The sequence below is a fragment of the Urocitellus parryii genome, chromosome 8, assembly GCF_045843805.1.
Source record: "Urocitellus parryii isolate mUroPar1 chromosome 8, mUroPar1.hap1, whole genome shotgun sequence".
Lineage (NCBI taxonomy): Eukaryota > Metazoa > Chordata > Mammalia > Rodentia > Sciuridae > Urocitellus > Urocitellus parryii.
The window spans coordinates 112,759,680-112,778,929 of record NC_135538.1 but is presented as its reverse complement, the minus strand read 5'-3'; the positions used below and the strand labels follow the sequence as shown (position 1 = coordinate 112,778,929).

At 35.4% G+C, this 19,250-nt stretch overlaps 1 protein-coding gene across 2 annotated transcripts in view; it reads left to right on the top strand.

The window, feature by feature from the left end:
- The window catches only part of Zfand3 (zinc finger AN1-type containing 3), a 303,765-nt gene that overhangs the window by 81,175 nt on the left and 203,340 nt on the right, over window positions 1-19,250 (top strand). For both annotated transcript variants that reach the window (XM_026383582.2, XM_026383581.2), the window contains exon 2: window positions 5,400-5,440. In XM_026383582.2, the coding sequence (XP_026239367.1) occupies window positions 5,400-5,440 (41 nt within the window). The remainder of the gene's footprint in view (window positions 1-5,399; window positions 5,441-19,250) is intronic.

Genomic DNA, 19,250 nt, shown 5'->3' with positions numbered 1-19,250 from the left:
AGAGGGTTGTTGAGCTCATCTTCTAGTTGTGAAAGGTAGTCAGCAAGCAAAGAGTCAAATGGTGAGATATCACAGAATGATGTGCTGTGAGAGAAAAGAAGAGGGACTGATTTAAATTGGGTCAGGGGAAGGATACTGAAGAGGTTTGAACTAGAACCTGAATTACAAAAAGAGACTGCCTTAACAATGATTTGGAGTTAGAGAATGTGCCACAGCATGGACAGAAGCTCTGTGGCACATTCTAGGAACAGAAAAAAGACCAGTTTGGTTGGAATGTGGAGAGTAAACAGGACAAAATGATGGTTAACAATGGAAAGGAATAGGGTTGGCAGAGTCACACCACAAGGGGACTTCTAGTCTTTTGTAAAAAGTTTGAGCTTTACACTAAATGCAACAGGAAATTGTTGGATAGTGTTAAGATCTAAGTTGTTTTTACAAGATTATCCTGGCTATTGAATGGAAAATCCATTGTTGAAGGTCAAGAATGGGAATACCAGTTAAAAGTCATTAACTATGGCATAGGAGAGAGTTGGTGGTGGCGGCCAGAGTAGAAGTACTGAGAAGAGGAAGTGCGTAGATTTCAAGTCTTTTTGCAAGAAGAGTGGATCTTGCCGTGTTGTACATGGGAATCAAAGGAGTTTGATTTGAGCGGCTTGGGGGAAGAAGGTGTTAGCACAATAGAGGTGTATAAGAAAGTGTGTGAAACTTGAAGAGAGTTTGAGAATTCTAATTTGAAATTCTGTGTTTGCCCTCATGTTGCATGTTGGCATGTCAAATAGGCACATATGTGAGTTTGCAGCAAGGTGAAGAAGTTTGGGATCGAAGGTAAACATATGTAAATTTTTAGTCTAAAGATACAATATTTAATGCCATGGGATTGCATGAGATCACCAGATGAGAAATAGAGCTTATGAGGAATGAATCATGGGACTTCCAGATAAATGTCTTGGCAGTGGGGGAGGAACCAGTAAGGGAGGCTGGAAGGGGACAGCGAGGTGGGAAGAAAATTAGGTAGCAGGGAGGCTAAATTTGATTTAGGACCCAAGTGACAAGAAGGTAAAAGAAGAGTGTGTTTGGGGCTGGGGTTGTGGCTCAGTGGAAGGGTGCTTGCCTAGCACCTGTGAGGCCCTGGGTTTGATCCTCAGCACCACAAAGAAAGATGAATAAAATAAAGGTATTGTGTTCATCTACAATTATTTTAGTCAGTTTTTTGGTCATTGTGATGAAGAAGACCCAACCAGTACAACTATAGAGGAGGAAAAGTTTATTTGGAGGCTCTTGGTTTCAGAGGTCTCAATCCACAGACAGATGGTTCCATTTTTGGGGGTTTAAGGTGAAGCAGAACATCATGGCAAAACATTTTGGCATGAGAGTATGGCAGCATCTCACATGATGATCAGGAAGCAGAGAGAAAGATCTCCACTTGCCAGATACAAATATACACCCCAAAGCCTTGCCCCCCAGTGCCTTACCTACTCCAGCCACACCCCATCTGTCTTCAGTTACCACTCAGTTAATCCCTATCAGGTGATTAATTCACTGATTATTTCGTCTCTGAACCTTCTTGCATTGTTTCACACATGAGCTTTTGGGGGGAACACCTCATATCCAAACCATAACAACAAGTTTAAAATAAAAATAAGAAGAGCGTGTTTTAGAAAGAATAAGGTTTGTGAAGTGCTGCTGAGAAAAAATGAGATGAGATCAGAGAACTCTGTGTATTAATTTTCTGAGGCTGCTATAACAAATCATTGCAAATTTAGTGGCATAAAACAAAATAAATTTATTCTCAAAGTTCTGCAGGCTACAAAATCTGTTAGGGCTGCCTTTGGGACTCTAAGGGAAAATCCATTCCTTGCCTCTGCTAGCTACCCCCAGTATTCCTGAATTTGTGATTTTTATCATTTGTCTGTTTCCATCTATCTTAACATCACCTCTCCTGTGCGTATCTCTCAATTCACAAGAACATTCTTGCCACTTTTATAAGAACACATAATGATGTCATTTAGAGCTCACATGGATAATCCAGGGCAATCTCCTCATTCAAAATTCTTAATTCATCTATAAAGACCTTTGTTCTAGATAAGGTAACTTCTAGGGATGACAGATTTCAGGGATTAGGATTTGATGTCTTTGTGTAGTCATTATTCAACCTGTTACACATTGGTGTTAGAAACATAGAAGCTATTAGAGATCTCAAGAGTAGTTTCATTGTAGTGGTGGGAACAAAGAAGAATCGTATCTCTCTTTCATGCTTGCTTTCATATAGAAAGCACTGTTTTCTGTCCCACGACTATGCAAATTGTTCATACTACTTTTATGTGGGTATTGGATGCCTGAGGTTAGCTTCAGGTTTCACATGTACAACACGAGAAAGGAGCAAAGTTTTCAGAAGTTTCTGCCAGTTATTTTGGTTTCATTGTTGTTGATCCCTGTGATCCAAATTGGCATTGTTCAGCAATGACCATTATTTTTATAGCCAAAATCTGGTTTATTTTAGATTTAAAGCATATTTTGATTAATAATATCTGCTATATTAGTTCTTTTATAACCCAGTTGATGAGTATGTTACTGAAAGTTTCCTGTTCAGAATATGAAACGAATGTCATTTATATAAGTAGTGGGTATTTTAAATACATTATCTGAAAAGAGATCAAGGAGAATAAAAAAAGTGCTATTTTGCTATTTTTTTTTTCTTAACAGCTTTGTGAAACACAATTTTTAAAGTTTTTATTTTTTTGCTACCAGGGATTGAAACCAGGTTAAAACTGGCACACTTGGATCTGAGCTGCCCTCAGTTTTTTTTTTTTGCAGGCTTTCCATGATTCCTGCTGCACAGTAGGGAGCAGCAAAGGTGTTGTACCAATTACCTCTGGCTCTTTGGGACGCTGCATGGACTAGAGATAGTAAAATATCATATAGGACTCTGCTTCTCTGGGAGGACTTCTAGTTAACAAAGGAATTCCTTCAACCTTAGTTCTTCCTTGTGTTGGAACTGAAATGATTGTGAGTGTAGGGGTGTGTGTGTATGTGTGTGTGTGTTTGTGTGTGTGTGTGTGTGTGTGTAAGTGTAAGTAAGTAAGGGAGGATGGGGGTTGTGCTTCTGCCAGATAAGAGGTTTTCCTATCTCAGGGAGCTAACTTGATTAGGTCAAATCTTTTAACTGTGGGACCATTTTCAAAACCTATTAGTTTGGGATTTGTGTGTCCACCAGCTTCTATATTGGGGCAGAGGCCTGTGTTTTGCATGGTGAAAAGAAGCTTATGGGCTTGGAATTAGACCAGGTTTGTTCATTTACTATTTCTGTAATCTTTGTAATTTATATACTCTCTAGGAACTTCTGTTTCCTCCTTGGTAAAACAGTTGAAGGCATCTGGTAGTATGCCTGCCATATAGTAATCATGTAACAAATGTTACTTGATACCATTAACACATCTCTTTATCTGTTTATTCATTTTTATCCATTTATTGATACTTGATTTTCCTCATTGCCCTTCATGTATATTAAGCAAAATTCTAAAAAAATTTTCACTTTTTGACATAGCATTTCCTCCGAGAAAGAGAAATAGATTCCCCCACCCCATCGTGCATTCTGTGACAGTGATGGTTAGATTTTGGATTTCCTTATGTTGGAAAACAATCATAGTCATCAGGAAATACTTCCTGAAGGAGACTTTCTATAATTATAAAATTTAGTACATAGGCAAGAAGAAAGTTGACTTTCTGTAAGAAAGTTGACTCTTCTGTAAGAATGGGTCCACTTGGTAAAGTATCAAGAAAGGAAATAGCAAGGAGGTACAACTCTCCTTGAAGGCTCAGTTATTGGGAGTGGAGTTGCTGCGGAGTGAACCTGCAAATAGGTCAGCTTGTTCACCATGGAGGGTTCTAAGAGGTTTTTGGGCCAGCTGTAATGCTGACAATTTGGGAGGCTCAGGCAGGAGAGTCACAAGTTCAAGGTTAGACTTAGCAACTTAACAGAGGCTCTAATCAGCTCAGTAAGATCCTTTTTTTTTTTTTTTTAAAGATGTGTTTAGAAGAAGGAGCTGTAAGAATGGGTCCACTTGGTAAAGTATCAAGAAAGGAAATAGCAGGGAAATGAACTCAACAGATGAGTCCTTATTGACATCCTGGCTTGTAGTCCCTGGTCTGCTGTGTGGTGTCAGGTGTGTTTTGAACAGACTGGATGGCCTTTGGAGGTAGCTCAAACTCCAGGCCAGGTATCCCTCTGCAGTTATCCAGCTATATTATGTCAGACAAGATGGTAACCTCTCAGGTTGTATGTTCTTGATTTCTAAGACTCTTCAGCTTAATAACACCTTGGAGGAGATGGGGGGTAACATTCCCTTGTTAAATTATTCATAATGTAGCCAACTGTAAAGTATTTTCTAGTTACAGAAATGGTAATGTGATTAAAAAAATTTTTTTTTTAGAGCCAGCTGTGGTGGCACATGCCTGTAATCCAGCCTCTTGGGAGGCCAAGACAGGAGAATAACAAGTTTGAGGCCAGCCTCAGTAACTCAGTGAGACCCTGTTTAAAAAAAAATAAAAAGGGCTGGGGAAGTAGATTAGTGCAAGTGATTCTAGGTTAAATCTCTAGTACCAAAACAAAACAAAAAAATGCATTTTAGAAGAAACGCAATATGGTAATACTCATCTCTTGGGAAGATTAATAATATAATGAATGTTAAATGCCCATTCAAGGTGGTAGTCAATGAATTGTAGTTAATGTTAAAAGATGAAAGGGCATGAAAAATAATTTGAGAACATCTAAAGAAGAATTTTAAACTACAGGGTTGTAATGTGACTAGGAACTGAACTTTAATGAGAGAAAAAAGAGATAAAAGTTCAAGTAATATACCAGGTGCAGTGGTACATGCCTTTAGTGAGGTCCTAATCAACTTAGAGTTTGTCTGGAAAAAAAATATTAAAAAGGCTGTGGATATACCTCAATGATAAAGTGCCTATGGGTTCAACCCCCAGCACCCCCACCAAAAACAAAAAAAGTTCTAATAATGTTACAGAAATCAAATGAGTATGAATAGAGGGTAGGTGGGACACATTGAATCCTGTGCTATCTTTTGGGCATATTATATTATTTCCAAAGTTATTGCTGCCCGAGCTGTTAGTTATAGCAAATGAAGTAAAGCATTGGTTAACTCACAGGTAAAAAGCGAAAACCATATGGTATATTTACTTTTTGTTGTTTTGTTTGTTTGGTTTTTTTGTGGGGAGGGGTGGCTAGTCAGGAACTTGTTACTCATTTATTAGTTTCCTGTCTGGCCAGGAAATTCAGGAAATTCTTTGCCTACATTTCAAACATCTTATGTTTTAATTAGATTGATACAGAATTTTTAGCTCTTCTTTCTTTCTTTTCTTTTTTTTTTTTTTTTTTGCCCCAGGTCCAGCAAGACTATGAATCTCTGTTCCAAATGCTTTGCTGGTAAGTGCAGAAAAGGGTTTTTAAAATTTATTTTTATTTTTCTTCTTTTGGCAAATATTTTTAAGACTATCTAAATCATTTGGCGCTCTTCATATTTATGCATGGGAGTTTGTTTTCTAAACTTGTGTGTAAAAGCAGTTTTTTCTCATCAAGGCGGTTCATATATTTGCCTAGGACTGTTGAAATAGTCTTTCCTGAGTGAAATGGAATTTCATGTTACTTGAACCAAACTTTCCTGTGTTATTGTTGGTGTACAGTGGAATTATAAAAATGTGTGTGTTTTAGGCAGATAATATATATTCATCTCTGATCTTGTTTTGAATGATTAATGGTGAATGTTGCTTTATCAATGAGAATACAAGAGGAAGAATATTTTCGAGTTGGAGTCAGAGAATCATGCTGAGTTAGCCCCTTCTAAAATCAAATCCCTCATTGAAATCACCTTTGGTAAGTCAATCTTATTGGACCTTAGTTTCATCATTTGTAGAATGAGAGATTGGAGCTTGATTTTTGCTGGGGATCTTTTCTAGCCCCCAAAAACTGATTGAGTGATTCCTTGAATTATGATCCTCTTCTAGTGTTTTTTTTTTTTAAAGAACTTTTTATCTAGTGATTTTATATAAAATAGCCAAATTTTTACTAATTATGTTTAACTTTCCTTCTTTATTCATTTTGTCAAAGGTAAGCAAAATTAGACACTAAAATGGTAAAGATAATCAGCGACACACTGTTGCAATAGAGAAGAATCTAATATGAACTGAACTGAATTTCAATTTGCACAGAAGTGATAGGCCTTCTAAAAGGAGAATGAGAGTAGGGAGGAGATGAATTGGTAGACTAGGAGAAGTGAAAAAATTACAAAGAGTTGGTAAAATATGCTGGTCATGCCATTTGTGTCTATTAGCTGTTAGGTAGTTATCAAAGTTAAGATTTTGTTTTCCTATAGAGACTGGGAGATAAAGAAACCTTATCCTTTTTGGTGGTTATATTTTAAAATAGTAGCTTTCAGGCCATTGAGAAAGACACTTCAGTTTTGTAGGAGGAGAAACATGTATCTCAGACTGACAGAGGAAGGATTCACAGTTGTAAACCCCTTTCAGTTAAAGCTCTAAGAAGGACCTGTCTTCAAGTTTTGACTAGAACAAACAGTAAATTCTTTTGGCAACCTTGAGCTTATAAAGGGGTAGACATGTTAAGGGAGGCCTAGAGTCATCCTAAGGATGCAACTTTTGGCTGTTAGTATGTTAGTGCTTACTAAAGTCTTTTAATGTAGGGGCAAGGGTGGATGAATTCATTTGTATTTGAATCTTTATTTAGTTTTTATAGGTCCAGACTGAAGCCTAGTTGAGGAGGACTCAGAGTAGTTTAACAAAAGAGAGGAACAGTTTTCATATTCTCTTGATTATATTCTTTGAGCAAAGAAATAATCATAAGAGTTTTTGACCTTTTGTGCCTAGCTAGGGGATAGGTAGAAGAAGTTGGGAGGGTTGGGGAAGCTAGCAATTTTATTTGTTCAGTTTGGAATTTGTCAAATAGTTTTATTTTTTTTTTAAAGTAACATTGGTAAGTTTTGGATTTTATCAAAGCACTACAGGTCAGAAGAAATGCTTCCTCACTGATAAGAGTTTAACTTTACAGTAAGTATGAAAGTAACAGTCAAAATGTATTGTAGACTGTATCTTCATAAAGAGATCTCTAATATAATTTAGTAAACCTTAACTTTGGGAGAAGGCTAGCTAGGCATCTTTGAAGAAGGTGTCTCACATCTTTTTTCTTTATTTCTTTACTCCTTCTCCCCCCAACAATTACAAGGAATGACTGGGAATATCCTGTTTGCTGAAGCATCATTTTTTGTTCTTTTTGAAATTTAAAAGAAAAGAGATGAAATTTTAAAAATACATCTGTGGATGTTGTCTTATCGAACAGATAGCAAGAGTGTAGTGAATGCATTATTGTAGAAAATAATGAGATGTGGGCAAGACAACAAGAAGATAGCTTTGGCCAAAGCCACTGTGATCTTAAATGCTTTTAAAAAAGTATATTATGAAATGTGCAGTATATCTTAAAAGATGGAAAATCCCTTTAAAAATGGCTTTTTAATACTAGTCAATATGCTAATTAAACAGCTTTTTCAAGACTTCTTTTCAAAATAAATCTGTATGGTGAAAAATGAGTTTATTATCATGTTTACATAAAGTTGAGTGAAATGAGAAGAAGCTACATGTCTAAAGTTTTGTTGATAGAAAGTTGTGGGTTAGGAACTGGGTGGTAGTGTATGATCAGCTGATCACTGTTATATGAGATATGCTGCCAAATAATGAACACATGTCTCCCATTGACCATCTTCACTTTGATATTTTTCTCTTTTCTTTATAAAAGATTCCTGGGCTTGTGTGAGTTTAGAGGAAGGGAGTAAGCAAGAGAACTAGTCTTCCTTAAAAAAAAAAAAATCCACTGCAAATTTTATATCAAATAATAGTGTTTTCTTAATATTGCTAGAATGAGATGTGACTGTGTTAGACATTTTTATACATGTAGAAGAGTTCAACCAGGATAAAGTTGCTAAAGGGTCACAGCTCAACTAAAATTCCTCTCTTTGAAATGAGAGGGTATTATTTTTACTTTCATTGTTTGATGTACTTATCTTGAACTCTGGTGTGGCCCCTGTTAACATTTAAAGGATAAAATCATTTAAAGTTAGTTTGATCATAAATGCATAGTATTCCTGTTTCTTAAAGTTCCCTCAACTCTAGACTTTTTCAGGATTTTCTATGCCAGGATCTCTAGGATTTTAAAGGCAGTATTCTTGGTGAACACTAGGGAAGAGCGTTATGATTTGAGGAAAATAGATTTAAAATGCTCTGTATTCTTTTTTTTTTTCCTGATACTGTTAGTTTTTTACAAAAAGATGAGGAGAGGAGGGAAAGAGAAGAGTTAATTTTACCATATTATTTTTTTCCCAATTTCTTTAAGAATTCCTGTTTGCTATTTTTCAAAGTTCCTAATTGTCCCCCTTTTGCATGTTCTGTATTTTCCTTCCTTATATGACAATGTTTTTGCAACATTAGTTTACAAATGTGAGTATATCTCTCTCAAGGTTAAGATGATTGTATGAGGAGAAACCAGAAACATCTGCAATTTCGGTAAGGTCTCATACCTTTAAGTTGATATATTATTCTTCCTAGCTGAGAGTGTTAATTATTTTTATATTATTACTAAAGAAAAGATTTACTTAACAGATTTACAGTTTACTTGATGAATACAGTATATTTGATGGAAGTTTTGAAAATGGTAGCATTTAAACATTCTTTAATGTGTTATCAGTTGATCTTACCACAGATCTTTCTGATTATTAAAGCTAGCCTGAGGTTCTCTTTTTGGCTTACTTTTGGCTTTTCTGTTCCTTGATTCTACTTGTCATACTATCCTTTTTTTTTCTTTAAGTATTTTTGTGTTGTTTTGTGTATAACATTAAGAATCAGTAAATGTATGCAGTAGAAAGGCAACACAGTGGTATTTATAGTTATGGTGAATACAATTTAATTGTTGAAACTCTACCTTCTGATACAGTTTTTTAAACTGGGTATTGTCACTCCTTAATGGGTAGAGAAATCAATTTAATGTTTCATGCTTAGTAGCTCAAAAAGTTGAATAGCAAATATCAGTGCATTGCAAAGAGTAAGGGGATAAATTATTTTAATTAATTTGTGAAGCAAATTCACATATATGTAAATGAAAATAGCACATGTAAGGGTTTGTGATGTAAATATGTATGTGTTACTATTATTCAAAAAATTGGAAAACCACTGAATTGTAGAAGGAAGGCTTTGGGAAATCTTGGGATCTTGTTTTCTTTGTGGTAAAATAGAGAATATATCCTTTCTAAATTCAGATAAGGGGTTAACCAGTTGATTTCTTGTGATCTTTGTCAGTTCTGCACCCAGAACTAGTTTGAATTTGTATTTCTATGTGAAAGTTCCTCATAGCCTGCTTCTGTGTTGCAATACATGTGAAATTCAAGCTTGTCATCTAAAGGGTACTCTTGTCTCTTCCACAGGTAGAAACGACAATTTCATTGCATTATTTCCAGTTTGGTAAAAACTTAGTTTGTGAATTTGTCAATTTTAGTACTAACTGGTCTTTGATATTTAGGGACATTTAGTACCCAGTTCACAATTATCTCCTAGTACCACCCCAAAGCCCAGTAATCAGTAAAGCAGTGGTTTTCACTGAATGGCTTGACTGACCTTCTAAATAAAAGTATTCATGGCCAAACATTAAACAGGATGATTATAAGTGGGAAAGACTGAAACTTTTTAAGAACTAACTGAAGTAATTCCTGCAGAAATATGGTGTTATCTCTACTGGCTACCTATCCTTAGAGATGCTTATTATGCGGGACAGAAGAGCATAGTGACTAAAAGTAGCTATAATCTTATATTTCAGGAGTGTGAGCCTAAAGATATGTCCCAAGGAAGGAAAGATTCTTTGAGTTGCGCTTATGACAGATGCTTATCATATGACAGTTAGTATATGATTAATGTACAAAGTGTTATTTGGTCCTTGGACTTCTGTATGTGCTTAATTTTAAACAATTTTCATAATTTATTAAAAAGCTTATACTAACATTGATAGATTAAGACAAAAATACTTTATTAAAAACCCAAAGCAGGCCATTTCTTTTATGGGTTCCTTTAAAAAGAAATGCTTTTATACATCACTGTGTTGATTTTACTGTAAAGTATATGGTTAGAAGAACTAAGGTCTAAGAGATCTATTATCAGTTAATTGATTAAAACTGCAGATAAAGGCTGGGATTGTAGTTCAGTGGTAGAGCACTTGCCTAACACGTGTCAGGCACTGGGTTTGATCTTCAGCACCACATTAAAAATAAATAAAGATATTGTGTCCATCTACAACTAAAAATCCTATGTATCCATTAAAAATACAGATAAAACATCTCTTAAGTTATAAGCTAATAGTGAAGTATAATTTTCTGAAAATTAGTTTTCTTATAACTTCATATGTATATTTTTTTCAGTGGGAAGATAATCTTTGTGTCTCATTACTTGTAAAACATTCTACAGTAAAAAAAACCCCACTACATGTCATAAGAAAGCGTATTCTAGTATGACTCTAGAATCATTTGGATACTTATTTTTTTTAGAAATCTGTTCTCAGGTACTTATTAAAATGATCAGTCTTAGACACAAGATTCTGATATTTAACTTTGGAGAAACTGTTGCTAGAATTCACTTATTATGTCTACTAGCCTTTGCTAACTGGGGCAGAACTATAAGTTCTGTGTAGTGATTTTCATTTTCACTTATTATTTTTTAATATTGTCACATAGTTACTGTTTTAAATTAAAATTGGACTTTGGGGGAAGGCTTAAGGGATGACAAAAGTGGTATTAAAAGTGGGGGTTCATTTTTCCTATTGCTACATACTTTGTATACAGTCTAGAAATTACCAAGTTTGTTTGTTGCTCTCAAATTTTCTCTCTAAAAGAGACTATTGCAAAGAGGTTTCCATAATTTATGCTCTTAACATATCATTAGTTTAGAGACCCCCCCCCTTAAAAAATAACATAGGGAAGTGAATTAAATGCTGATTAAGAAGATGGCAAAGCAGTATGTATAGCATCATGTATATTTTTTTGGTTTCTGTTTTTCCTTCAGTACTGGGGATTGAACTTGAGTGCTCTACCACTGACTACACCCCAGCACCTTTGATTTTTTATTTTGAGACAGGGTTTTGCTGTTGCTGAGACTAACCTTAATCTTGTGATCTTCCTAGCCCCAGCCTCCTGAATAGCTGAGATTATAGGTGTGTGTGACACTGCGCATGGCTAGCACCACGTTTTTATTAGACTACATATTGTGTGTGTGTGTGTGTGTGTGTGTGTGTGTGTGTGTATGTTATATATAGAGAGAGTGAGTGAGCGCGCATGCATGCGCATGTACTACTATGATGTAAAGTTGGAAGATACTACAGGAAAAACTTAATTTTGATAGTCTCAGGATAGGAATAATTAAGGAGATGTATATTTTAGTTTTGTCTCTATTTTTAGGCTTAAGGGTTATCAATGTTATTGTACAGATTGTAAATTTTTAAAAGGTAAAGTATAGGTGGAGTATTTAAGTTTGACATATTCTTGAAATGGTTAGTTTCTTTCTGGAATAATCAAAATAAAGTTAATGGTAGCTTGGTGCATAGGAAATCAAATGTTGACATCCAGGGTATAAAGTGATAAAGCAGTGCTGGGCATAGGGTGAAATGTAAGTAAGCCAAAATGCAAACATTTTCTTCTAATTGGCTTGAGTTTCATAGTAATTTTCAGAAGATGGTAACAGATTCCTGTTTCATAGCAACTAAATTAAAACTTCCTCATGAATATGCAGCTCTTAATGCTTGGAGTTATACACTAATCTCTTTTCTGCTTCCATTCCCTGTTTGAAGACTGGAGTAGAAGTGCTCTGATACCATCACTTCTGAAAGGGAAGAGTTGTAGGTTACAGCTGAATTGAGAGCATCTACAGTAAGAGAAACAGTTTGAAAAAATGTTAAGCTCCTGTTGTTATGTATGCTTCCTTTGGAAATCGCAAGAACCCCGCACCCATCAGTAATATTACTAAAAAACAAATTACCTACTCCAGTGAGTGAGATTTTGGCAGGATTGTGGAATCTATAGACTTGTCAGACTTTTCTGATTTTTCAAATCACTCTTTCCCAAATGAATGGCAATTGCAGCTCTTCTTATTTATTTGTTTGTTTGTTTGTTATTTGATATTTTGGTATCAGGGATTGAACCCAGGCGTGCTTAACCAGGAGCCACATCCCCAGACCTTTTCATATTTTATTTAAGACAGGTTCTCTCTAAGTTGCTTTGGGCCTCACCAAGTAACTTCATTATAATGTACTCGGAAATTTTAATCTAGTTCCCTATGGATGGGCATTTAAGTTCTTTTCATACCACAGTTGTGAGCCTTCATTTTCTGTTTTTTAAACAGTTACTTGTATATTTTTAAGATTGCTTTCTGTATTAGAAACCCTGTTGTTTGTGGGGTAGCTTCTCTGCTCTCAAATGAAGACAAGACTGGATCAGGAAGTTTCTAAATTATTAGCAGTGAGGGACTTCAGTAGCCCTTTCTGCTATTTTACTAAAAAGCATTCTTAAATTATCTGGCTAATTATTGTGCTAGTCAAAATAAATGAAGCACCATGTTGAAGATTATGATGTTATAGAAATTATGTCAGAAATAATTGTAGAGTTTCTAATGGCAGACAAAATGCTTTTAGGCCTAAGTAGAAAAATTGTGACCAGGTGTCAGAATATTATAGGAAAAGTAGAAGTAGTTTAGTAGTTACTATTTTGTTTTGTTTTTTGGTACTGGGGATTGAATCCAGGGGTACTTTTCCACTGAGGGTACATCCCCAGTCCTTTTTATTTGTTAATTTGAGAAGGATGGTCTCTCTCAGTTGCAAAGACTGGCCTGGAATTTGCAATTTTCCTGCCACCTCAGGATGACAGGTATGTGCCAGCACATATGGTTTACTTACTTAGTTTTATTCCTTCTTTTTTCTTTTCCTTCGTACTTTGACTCAAACCCAGGACCTCACACGTGCCAGTAGTTGCTGAGTCTTTGATGACAGTTTGTTCTGTCAGTTGGCTTAATTTCTGCCCATATGATGATCTATAACTCTGTTCGCCATAGTGATACACAGGATTAATTAACCAATGGGGGCATATTACAGTGTTAGAGTGTCTACTTGTAAATATTTGAATGTCTGCTTATATTTATTTTTCTAGTTTTTAAAGTATTTATTGATTTTTATAGTGTACATGATCTTTCTTAGTTTTCTAGTGTTGCCATAACAAATTGCCACATACTTGGTGACTTGAAACAACAGAAGTTTATTCTCTCAGTTTTGAAGGCCAGAAGTCTAAAATCAATCAATCAGCAGGGGTTGGTTTCCTAGAACATCTGAGAGAGAATCTGTTCCGTGTTTTGCCAGTAGTCCTTGGCATTCCTTGGTTTATATATTTATCATTCTAGTCATTGCCTTCATTATCACCTAGCAACCTTCCCTGTGTCTGTCTCTCTCTGTTCATCTCTGGTCTCTTCTGAGGACAATTGTCATTGAAGTTTGGGCTTATCCTTATCCTGGATTATCTCATCTAGAAATCCTTAATTACATCTTCGAAAATTCTTTTCCAAATAAAATCACGTTCACAGATTCTGGGTAGACATAGTTTGGAGATGGAGTACAACATTCAATCTATTGCTCAAATATGTAGCTATTTTTTTGAAAGAAAGAAATATGTAAGAAGCGTGCTTCAATTTTATCAGAGAAGTTGGAGATTTAATTGTGTGAACAGTTTGAGTTGGGTATGGTTGGTCTTCTTTTATGTAATTAGAAAATCCTCTGTGATGTGAAAAGCAATATAATAATTAAATGCTAATACTTTTTGTGTTTTGTATTCTCAGTAGACTAATACTACATCAGAATTAGGCTTGACAGGAATATGGACAAATGAATGATAGACTTAGGAAAGCACTGTTAGATTTTTTTGTGTGTGTGTTTCTGTGGCTGTGGTTCTACCTAAAATAGAGACTTAGAGCAATTCCTTCCCCCCCGCATATTGGTATTTTGGTGTATCATGGTTGTACATATTGATTAGATTTGTTGTTACATATTCATACATGCACACAATATAACATAATTTGACCAGAATCACTTCCCAGCATTTCCCCTCTCCCTTCCCACCTTCTGGTCCCTTTCCTCTATTGATCTCCCTTTGACTTTTAGGAGATCTACCCCCACCTTTGTTTTCCTTTCTGTCTTTTGCACATGAGAGAAAACATATGACCCTTAATCTTCTGAGTTAAGACTCAGATTTTGCGTAATATGATGGTCTCTAGTTCCATTCATTTTCCTGCATATACCATAATTTCATTTTTCTTTATGACTGAATAAAACTGCATTGTAATATATACACACATATATACATACATATATATACATACATACATAACATATATATATATGTATGTATATATGTATACATATATATATATATATGTATGCATTTTCTTTATCCATTCATCCATTGATGAACACCTACTCTGGTACTATAATTTGGCTATTGTGAATAGTGCTGTTATAAACATGGGTATGCATGTATCACTATAGTAAAGATGATTTCAATTCTTTAGGATAAATACTGAGAAGAGGTATACTGGATCATGTGGTAGTTCCATGCCTAGTCTTTTGAGGAGCCTCCATACTGATTTCCATATTGGTTGTACTAGTTTATAATCCCACTATCAGTGTAAAAGTGTTTCTTTTTCTCCACATCCTCTCCAGCATTTATTATTGTTTGTATTTTTGGATGACTGCCAGTTTTAATGGTGTGAGATGAAATCTCATCATAGTTTTGATTTTCTATTTCCCTAATTGCTAATGATGTTGTACACTTTTTCATATATTTGTTGGCATTTGTGTTTCTTCTTCAGATAAGTGTCTGTATAATTATTTTCCCATTTATTAATTGGGTTAATTGATTTTTTTTTTTGGTGTAAAGTGTTTTGAGTTCTTTACAAATTCTCGATATTAACCCTTTGTCAGAAGAGTAGTAGCAAAGATTTTCTCTCATTCTGTAGGTTCTTTCCTCACATTCCTAATTTTTTCCTTTGCTGTGCAGAAACTTTTAAATTTGATAGCATCCCATTTATTAACTCTTGGCATTATTTCCTGAGCACTAGGAATCCTCTTGAGAAAGTTGTTGCCTGCACAACAACCCTACCCAAGGGTCATCACCTATGCTAGGTGTTGCATAGTTTCTGTTCTAATTCCTGGGTCCAGCATTTGATCCATTTTGAATTGATTCTTGCACAAATTGAGAGATAAGAGTGTAGTTTCATTCTTGTACATGTGGATAACCAGTTTTCCTAGCACCATTTATTAAAAAGGTTTGGATTTTCCCTCATGTATGTTTTTGGCTCCTTTTTCAAGGATCAGGTGACACCATCTGTGTGGGTTTGTCTCTGTTTCTTCTGTTCTGTAACATTGGTCTGTGTGTCTGTTTTTATATCAGTATCATGCAGTTTCTGTTACTATAGCTCTGTAATATAATTTGAAGTCAGGTATTGTGATGCCTTCAGCATTGCTTTTTTGGCTTAGAATTGCATTGGCTATTTTGGGTCTTTTATTCTTCCAAATTAATTTTAGGACTGTTTTTTCTAAAGTTCTTTGAAGAGTGTCATTGGTATTTTGATGAGAATTGCATTGAATCTATATATTGCTTTTTTGTAGCATGATCATTTTAATAGTATTGATTCTGCTTTCCATGAAATTGGAAGGTCTTTGCATCTTCTGAGGTCTTCCTCAATTTCTTTCTTCAATGTTCTATTGTTTTCATTGTAGAGTTCTTTCATGTTCTTGCTTAGATTTATTCCTAGATTTTCTTTGAGCCTATTGTGAATGGAATTGTTTTCTGATTTTTTTTTCTCAGCAGACACGTTGTTAGTATTTAAAAACTATTTTTTTTTAAATGTTGGTTTTGTAACCTGCTACTTTGCCAAATTTGTTCATTATCTTTAGCAATGTTTTTGGGGAGGTTTTTGTTTTTGTTTTGGAATCTTCTAGGTATAGAATTATATGATCTTCAAACAGTGATAATCTGACTTCTTTCTTTCCTATTTTTGTCCCTTTTATTTCCTTCTCTTGTCAATTGCTCTGCTAGAATTTCTAGCACTGTATTAAATAGGAGTGGGGCATATGGACATCCTTGTCTTGTCCCAGATTTGAAAGGAAATGGCTTTTAGTTTTTTCCCCCATTTACTGTGAGGTTGGCTTTGGTTTTTTCATATATAGTCTTTATGATGTTGAGGTAGGTTCCTTTTAATCCCTATTTTTTCCAGTGTTTTTATTTTGAATGGGTGCTGAATTTTGTCAAAGACCTTATTTGCATCTATTGAGATTACTAAGTGATTTTTGTCCTTAATTCTGTTAAAGTGATGAATTACATTTATTGTTTTGTTTTTATTAAGCCATTTCTGCCTCTCTGGAATAAAACCAACTTCAGTGTGGTGTACAGCCTTCTTAATATGTTGTTGAACACAATTTGCTAATATTTTCTTAAGTATACGTTTATTTGAGTTCATCAGGGATATTGGTCATTAGTTTTCTTGATGTGTCCTTATCTGGTTTTGGTATGAGTGTGATACTGGCTTTATAAATGAATTTGGAAGCGTTCCCTCCCTATTTCATGGAATAATTTGAATAATTATTGGCATTAGTTCTTCTTTAAAGGCTTGGTCAGATTCAGCTGAGAATCCATCTGGTCCTGTATTTTCCTTTTTTGGAAAGCTTTTTATTATTGTTTCTCTATCATTATAAGTTATTGGTTCGTTTAGATTTTGTGTGTCTCTTGATTCAGTTTTGGCAGATGATGTTTGTCTAGAAATGTGTTCTTCTTGGTTTTCCATTTTATTGGAGCATACATTTTCAAATTTCTCTCTAGTAATCTGCTGGATTTCTGAAATGTCTGTTATTTCTCCTTTTTCATCTCTAATTTCATTAATTTGTGATTTTCTCCCTTTTGGTTAGTTTGGCTATGGGCTTATCAATCTTATTTATCTTTTTAAAGAACCAACTATGTTTCAACAAGCCTTGAATTGTTTTTTATTCTCAAGTTCATTGATTTCAGCTGTGATCGTAATTACTCCCTTTCTTCTGGAGGTTTTGGAATTGACGTGTTCTTCTTTTTCTTGTTTATTTGGAATTTTTTCGGATTTTCTTATGTAGACACTCATACCTATAAACTTCCTCTTAGAACTGCCTTCAATCTGTCCCAGAGGTTCTGGTATATTATATCATTATTCTCATTTGAGTCTTAATATTATTTTTAAATTTCTCCTTTGATTTATTTTATCACACATTCATCACTCAAAGGAATATTATTGAATCTCCATTTATTTATATAGGTTCTGTAGGGTTTATTTATGTTAACTTCTAATTTCATTCCACTGTGATCTGATAAGATGCAAGGAATTATATCAGTTGTTTTGTATTTGCTAAGCATTGCATTGCAGCCTAAAATATGGTCTGTTTTGGAGAAGGTTCCATGAATCACTGAGAAGTGTTGAGAGCCACAGCCAAAGGGGCCCCAGAAAACTTCCAGCTGCCAGCAAACTCCCAGCTGCCGGCTGATGATTGGCTCACAGTGGCCCCAGCAACATCTAGCTGATTGGCTCCTCTGTGGTGATGTTCATTGGGCTGTTTCCCTGCCCTTCAGACTGCCAGCTGATGATTGGCTCACAGCGGCCCCAGCAACATCTAGCTGATTGGCTCCTCTGCGGTGATATTCATTGGGCTGTTTCCCTGCCCTTCAGACTACGGAACTGCTCATTGGGGGACTTCTTTGGCTCCGCCCACGCGACCCAGCCAATCGGCCTCAAGAGCAGGAGGATTGTGGGAGGTGGTGTGGTTTGTGTAGAGAGAGGCTTCTGGAAGCCAGTGGTGGCAGTTGGGCTCTGAGGGTTTTTCCTGAGGAGCTGTTTTGTTTGGCGTTTGTAGTTTTAAAAATAAAGTTTGTTTCTTTTGACAAGTGGCTCCTGAATTGTGCCCAGTCAGACTGCGGCAGAGAAGAAAGTGTATTCAGGTGTTGTTGAATGAAGTATTGTATAGATGTCTGATAGGTCCATTTGATTTATAATATTTTTCAGGTCTGAAGAGTCTTTAATGAGTTTATGTCTGGATGACCTAATGGTGAGAGAGGTCTGTTGAAATTGTCCAGTATTATTGTACTGGGGCCTGTGTGAGGCTTAATTTTGAATAGTATCTCTTTTATGTAATTAGGTGCACCCACATTTGGAGCATAAATATTTATTACTATTATGTCTTTTTGTTGGATTGTTCCCTTTTCCAATATAAAGTGATCTTGTTTGTCTCTTATGATTAATTTTGCTATAAAACCTGCTTGCCAGATATAAGAGTAGCTACTCCTGCTTGATTTCTGGCTCCTTTCTCATGGTATATCAATTTCTATCCATTCTCTTTAAGCCTGTCTTTGACTGCAAGATGTGTCTCTTGCAAACAACATATAATTGGATTTTGGTTTTTAAACCATTCTGCCAGCCTGTGTCTTTTTTTTTTTTTAACAATTCTTTTTTTTTTAAATTTTTTTTAATATTTATTTTTTTTAGTTCTCGGCGGACACAACATCTTTGTTGTTGGTATGTGGTGCTGAGGATCAAACCCGGGCCGCACGCATGTCAGGCGAGCTGGCTACCACTTGAGCCACATCCCCAGCCCCAGCCTGTGTCTTTTAATTGGAGAGTCGAGACCATTTGCATTCAATGTTATTATAGAGATGTTTATTCTTGCCATTTTGATTTATTTCTCATGTTAAATTTGGTCATGTTTCTCATTTGCTTAACTACTTTTCAAATGAGATTTGTTCTTTTTGTGTGCTCTGAGGGCCCCCCCCCCCACTTATTTTCTTCTGCGTGCAATATTTGAGTTTTGAGGTGCCAGTTTAGTACCCAGGAATACTTTTAGTTTCTGCTTATTTGGGAAGGTTTTTATTTCATTTTTAATTTTGAATTTGATAGCTTTGCTGAATATAGCATTCTTGGTTGACAGTAATTTTTTTTCCTAGGACTTGGAACACATCATTCCAAGACCTTCTGGCTTGTAGAGTTTGTGCTGAGACATCAGAAGTGATTCTGATCAACTTGCCTCTAATGTGACCTGGTGGTTTTCTCTTCTGTACGTTAGGCATTTTAATTATAATGTGTTG